This window comes from Podarcis cretensis (genome assembly GCF_951804945.1).
Source record: "Podarcis cretensis genome assembly, chromosome: 17".
Lineage (NCBI taxonomy): Eukaryota > Metazoa > Chordata > Lepidosauria > Squamata > Lacertidae > Podarcis > Podarcis cretensis.
The window spans coordinates 38993686-38999685 of record NC_137187.1 but is presented as its reverse complement, the minus strand read 5'-3'; the positions used below and the strand labels follow the sequence as shown (position 1 = coordinate 38999685).

Sequence of the window (6000 nt, the reverse complement as noted above, 5' to 3'; positions counted from 1 at the left end):
GGCTGATGTAGGAGAGAACAGAACGGAAGAGGAGAAGCATAGATCTGTCAGCTTCATTTAACTCCAAAGTCACAATTTATAAACTCACAAGCCTCAGAGCACTGCCTTCTTGACAAATTTGACGAAAAAGAATTGATGGTTTTCCTGTTTCTATTTCTAGAAAACAGATGGCTTTCCCTTTTCTAAACAATGAACATCAGCATCTGTCTTTTTGTTAGAATTTTCTCTCTTATGATATCATCTCAGTTCAGGAGCCTCAAAAAGAAAAACCCCACCCCAAAACACTATGGTTAAGATTTTGCTTGTGTTTGTATAATTGATTAATCAATATGGTGAGCTGGCTCAAATATATTTAATCAGTTAACACATGCAGACTATAAAGTAAAGTACACTGGATAATTTATTAGAGCACCAGATTCTATGTACTTTGTCTTATATCAAGGCAGTCCCAGGCTTGCCTGCTTCTCAGTACCCAAAATCTATCAATGTCCTAGAGTATCTGACACCAAAGAGTTCCCCGCTGGCTCCAGAACACAAAGCAACATCTTGGCTCTAAGGATGGCATGTTCAGCGCCTCCTCTGACATCAGTAGCCCATGGGCAAGTCCAGAGTCCAGCCAAGATTATTGGGAAGCTTCCTGTTGCAACCATCTATCAAGCCACAGGAGGCCCAAAGAGGTCCATAGTTTCCACCACCAAGGAGAGATGCTCCAGGAAGGAGCTGATGGACACACGCAGAATATGGGCTTCGTCTGCTCTCCATCGACTGCAAAAAAATAATATATCGTGTAGACTGAAACATAAAACGTCAACACTTGCATCCGGGAGCAGGCAGGGAGGAGGATCATGTTATGGGAGTTATGTGAGAGATGAATGATTTTGGCAGCTAAGTCAGCAAGGGGAGACAACAGAAGGTCGGGGTGAAGAAGGGCCCCAGCTCAGTGGGAGAGCAGCCACTTTGCATGCAGATGGTCAATCCCTTGCAGGTCTGGGAGCTACGCCTGTCTGTCCACCTGAAAAAGTGCAGATGGTGCTAAATGGATGGTAGGCAGATTCCTCCGTCCCCAGGAAGTTGTCCTGTGTGCAGAAGCACAAGGATCCAAACACAGGTCTTGCTCAGCACACCACTTCCTGTAATTGCACCCCACTCTCCCTCCAAGTTTTGCTCAAAACAGCCCTGCAGGGTAGGACAGGCCAAGAAACAGACTCATTCAAAAGGGTTCAGCTCCAAGGACCTTTTGGCAGTTCCCTCCTGTGAGAAATGAGGTTACAGAGATCCAGGCAGAGGGCCTCCTTGGTGGTGGCACCCGCCCTGTGGAACATCCTCCCATCAGATGTCAAGGAGATAAATAACTAATAATAAATAATAAAACTGTTGTTGTTGTTTAAACCCTGGTTGAAGTCCAACATGCCATCCATTACGGCGCCACCTTGTCTCTCATCCTCCTGCAGCTTGTGCAGGAGACCTTCCAGCAGGCTGCACAGGGGACTCAGCGCCCACCATCTGCCCTGCTCTTCTGCTTCTGCTAATGACTGAACATAATGCCTCTTGTAGAAGGGGGCGCCTGGCCAATACTCACACATGCAAGATGTCCTCCGTCACATCCAGTTCCTTGCTGATCCCTTCTTTGCGGGGCTCAGGGTCAGGGGCCAGGGAGCCCAGCGCAATCTGGGCCAATGATGATGATGGGAAAGGGATCCTCAGCTCACTGATGTTGGGGGTAGCGATAAGGAGCATAAAACGTACAAGAAAATCACACACACAAACACAGGCACACACTGCCCACCTTTCCAACAAGAGACACTCTCTCTTATTCAAGGTCACTTTTGTATTCTATGTTTAATATTTCTGGGATTTCTGCATGCTTCTAGTCCCTGGTTTTTGACTGTGGAGCTCTGACATGGCTAGGCCAGAGCACTTCTGTGGCTTGTAACCAGGCCCAGAACATTGGTACCAAATGAGTGTCACATTTAGTGTCCCATGCGCTTCATTCTAATACAGTAATATTGGAATTTTCTCAAAGGGGAACTACAAACACTAAAATAAATATTGGAAGAGGAATTGTGAGTCATTGGTGCTCCCATTCCCCAATATACTCTCTCTCTCTCTCTCTCTCTCTCTCTCTCTCTCTCTCTCTGTGTGTGTGTGTGTGTGTGTGTGTGTGTGTGTTTGTAGGAATTCTCACTGCAGGGGAAGGTGTGCTGTTCCCTTCAGCAACATACCGCCCTGAAGGAAGAAAGAAATGTCCACAAACTAATGTGGAAAACATTGCAAAATGCAATTCTGGCCCTCCTGAAGATCTGGGTGGTTGGTTCTTCTAATGCCTGGGTATCCCTGACTTGCAGTGGCTCTGGAAGGATCTTTCTTAGCAGCCCTGTCTGGAAATGCCTGGGACCCCACCTCCTGCATGCAAAGCATGCACTCTGAAACGAAGCTATAGCCCTATCCCAACGTGAACTTACTAGGGAGTAAGTGTTTGGAAGCACTCCGACTTCCTTCAAAGTAAACTTACTTAGGGTCAAACTGCATTCCTCATGATCAGGAGAAAACAAAAGGGCCTGACTGAACATACAATATTGCATCCCTAGATAACCCCAATTGCAGAAATTGGACATGTTGTTGCTTAGATGCACATTTAAAAATATTAGTAGTTTATCTCCTACTATGTCATAGTCACTAGACCCAGTGATTTCATTGATTCCAAGTATGACTTAGTTGGATATATGATATTACCTTGAGTATGACTGATGTGTTGGGTCACCCTATAATTCTACATGGGAATATTATACATCTCACTGCAGTGGGGAAGACTGTGGTCTAGGTGGTTGTGCTTAGTCTGCTGCCAAGGTGCTATCTGTTGATGGGCAACATCGGTGCCCCTGCTCTTCCTTCTATATCTTTTAGCCAGACCTGGGAATGCCCGGCCATTCATACAGAGAACTGTCACCTGTCCACATCTTAAGCCTCTGATAGCCCTGAAAATTGACAACTGTCTTCTGTAAAATAGGACACCTGAGCATCTTATATTTGCTCTTCTGCTTCTGCTAATGACTGAACATAATGCCATTTCCTCTTTCATCCCGGCCTTTTCCACATTCTGAATAATCTAAATAGGATCCGTCTGTTTGTATATTTAGGTTACTTTGCGTGTTGAGACCCCGCAGCCACCCCCTCGTTGGGAAATAACTCACACAGAGACACGGATATTAGGTTTATGTTACTGGGCAAATTTGGCCACAACTTTATTAAATTACAGAATGTGAGCGGTATTGGCTTAGGCATTGATTGGACCCAACTACAGTATATCTGACTCCTGCCCGCAGTGCAGGAAGTCTGGTAAGGGTAAACCACCGGAAGGGTGAGCCCTGTCGATGCAGACCAACTCAAGCTCCCCCTGGTGTTCCCATCGGGGTCCTGTCAAGGCCCTAGCCCCCAACTGGGCTTCGGACAAGATCAACACCCCCAGATTCCTTTAACGGAATACCCTTAAGCATGGAGGGGCAGGTGATGGCCACACCTCCCCTCCCCCTCCACAAGGTCAATCAATGCCTAACCTCAAACCTAACAAAGTTGTGACGATTGCTACGCGAAAACCAAATGGCCAGTGCCAATTTGCCAAGTGGAAAAATTCCTACCAGGCCCCTCGGACAACCAAGGCGACCAACCGAAGTCCATAGCAAGACCATTGCCTAACCTGCAAAATAAGGAGGGAGGGCGGGTGATTGAGGAAGCGAGCCAAAGAGGAAGACCTCTGGCTAGTGCCTCGGTTTAAATGGCCGTGGCCACACACACCCCGCCAGCGGATTGGCTGGCCGTACTCTGAGGTGGCCGGGATCCTCCCCCCAGGCAATGAGGGACAAAGTCCCCCGCCCCTGGTGGGGAGGTGGTGACCACGCGGTCCACTGCAACTCCTCCCCACTGGGAAGTGGAGCGGATTTCTAAACAAACAATGCAAAATTAATAGACAGTCATGTGTATATGTGTGTGTGTGTGTATATGTATATATTAGTGTGTGTGTGTGTGTGTGTATATGTATATATTAGTGTGTGTGTGTGTGTGTGTGTGTGTGTGTGTGTGTGTGTATGAAGTTGGGAAGCATCCATGTAATCCACCTTGTCTTAGACACACACCAGTGATGCATCAGAGGAGCCCTTTGCTTCATTTAGTTCTTAAGGGGGAGAGATAGATGAAGAGAGAAGAGAGAGAGAGAGAGAGAGAGAGAGAGAGAGAGAGAGAGAGAGAGAGAGAGAGAGGTTGCATTGGAAGTAAGCAGGGACACCGCAGGGGCTTGAACCCCGTCCTGGAAACCAGGAGCGCCAACCACCAGCGTCTTTTGCTTTTTTTTGGCCAATGCAACAAGGTGAAAAGCAAAACCTGAGAGAACACTCTGAATATAGAATGTTCTCTCAGGAAAAAAGAAAACCCTTAAGAATTATGAAGTTGCAGACAGAACACAATCAAGGTTTTATCCCTTACCATTAACAAGGGATATTCACCTAGATGTGTTTAAGTCACAGAGTGCCATGTTGACTGCCATTCATTTTCAGGGCAGAACAGAGAGACTGGTTCCAGTCTTCAAACTCTGCCTTTATGCTCACCTTTTTGTTTGTCCCTCCGAAGTGTGAATTCATGGGCCTAGAAGTTCTTTCTGCTGGTTTGTGAAAAGCAATCTGGACTCATTAGTTTGTCCCCGGCCCTTTCCTGCCTATTCCAGAGAAATGGTTTTGGAACCCAGCTGGTCTTACTGACCTGACTTCTGCAGGAAGAGCTGGCTTCACCTGAGTGTGGTGGGCTCTGGGACAGAACTGTGAAGAGATCAAGCAGGGGAAATGGAGAAGCCAGCACAAAAGGATTGTACTGAAAAAAATCACTGAATTGTGTAGTGTGAAGTTCACTTGCCGTTAAGTTTCCTGAAGGCTTGCAAAATTCTATTTCTTGGGTCACTGAGATGCACCTGGAAGAGACTAGGGTCTTCAGCAGCCCTCCCCTCCAGACACAGGAGCAAAAACAGCAGGTTACCTAAAGCACCGCAGTCAAGATGCAGGTGTCTCTCAGTGCTACGCTGCGGATGTTCACTTGATGTATCAAGAGCTCTGACACTGCCTCTTACTTGTCAATGGAGCAGATCTGCTTCAGGCACAGGTAGCTCTGTGAGGTCTGTAAAAAAACAAGAGCTGGAACAAAACAAGGCTGGCTGTCCCACCCAAAGATGTACCTTATTGTGTGGTGATGGCACAGGAAAGGGCCTCCCCTGCAGTGGTGTCCCAACATGAGAAGTCCCTCCAGGTAGAAGCACGTAGAGCGACGGCATTCGGCTTTCGAGTTCGCAGCTCTTCTGAAAAAGGGATTGAATAACCAACATTGCTCAATACAAGCTCTTTGGAATATTTACTTTGCATATTTGATGGATGATTCCATTTAGAGCCTACCTTTTCTCCAACAGGCTCAGGGTGATTGAATGGTCCCCCTCACTGCGACCTGAAAGAATCTTTGTACAAAGAGTTGCAGGCAGAACACAACAGAGATTTTCCCCTCAGTCAAGCACAAGATACTCACCTAGTTGACCTTCAGCCAGAAGACACACAACTGTATTGCTGCCATAATTACGATGGAGCATTTAGAGATCACTTGTTAGTTATGAGTGCCTATCGCCACCTCTGAGAATTCAAAAGTCTTTTTTAATAGAAGCTACGATTGCAGTTGAAGGTATTTAAGTATTTTAGTATTTGATGGAAACCCAGCAACTATCAACCCTATCATGCAAGTTTTCACCAAGAAGTCAGCAATACAATTTGGGTCAAATTAAATTTCTAATAAAGTCTCAGCATTTATGGATCGTGTTCCATGCATTAAACAATGATACATGTACCCCAGGCAAAGAAAATTGGGAGCTACATGCCTCCTTTATCTACAGGATTGAAGGGTACAAACCTCTATTCCAAAACATTTCACAAATGTGGGTTATTATGATTTTGTGTGGCCCTCTCCGGTCATTAGTGG

At 46.3% G+C, this 6000-nt stretch overlaps 1 protein-coding gene across 10 annotated transcripts in view; it reads right to left on the bottom strand.

The window, feature by feature from the left end:
• Positions 1–382: 382 nt before the first annotated feature.
• The window catches only part of LOC307206025 (uncharacterized protein), a 46585-nt gene continuing 40967 nt past the window's right edge, over positions 383–6000 (bottom strand). For 7 of the 10 annotated variants that reach the window (XR_013834206.1, XR_013834209.1, XR_013834211.1 and 4 more), the window contains 2 exons: positions 1580–1708; positions 383–765 (listed from right to left, as the gene is read on the bottom strand). Coding sequence is in view for 1 of the 10 variants with exons in the window: in XM_079958841.1 (XP_079814967.1) it covers positions 4163–4168; positions 4599–4656; positions 4750–4805; positions 5216–5335 (240 nt within the window). In the remaining 9 variants the exon portion in view is untranslated. Of the gene's footprint in view, positions 766–1579; positions 1709–3023; positions 3107–4089; positions 4169–4598; positions 4657–4749; positions 4806–5215; positions 5336–6000 lie in introns of those variants that run through there. The other 3 variants (XM_079958841.1, XR_013834219.1, XR_013834220.1) reach the window with 3 other exon arrangements.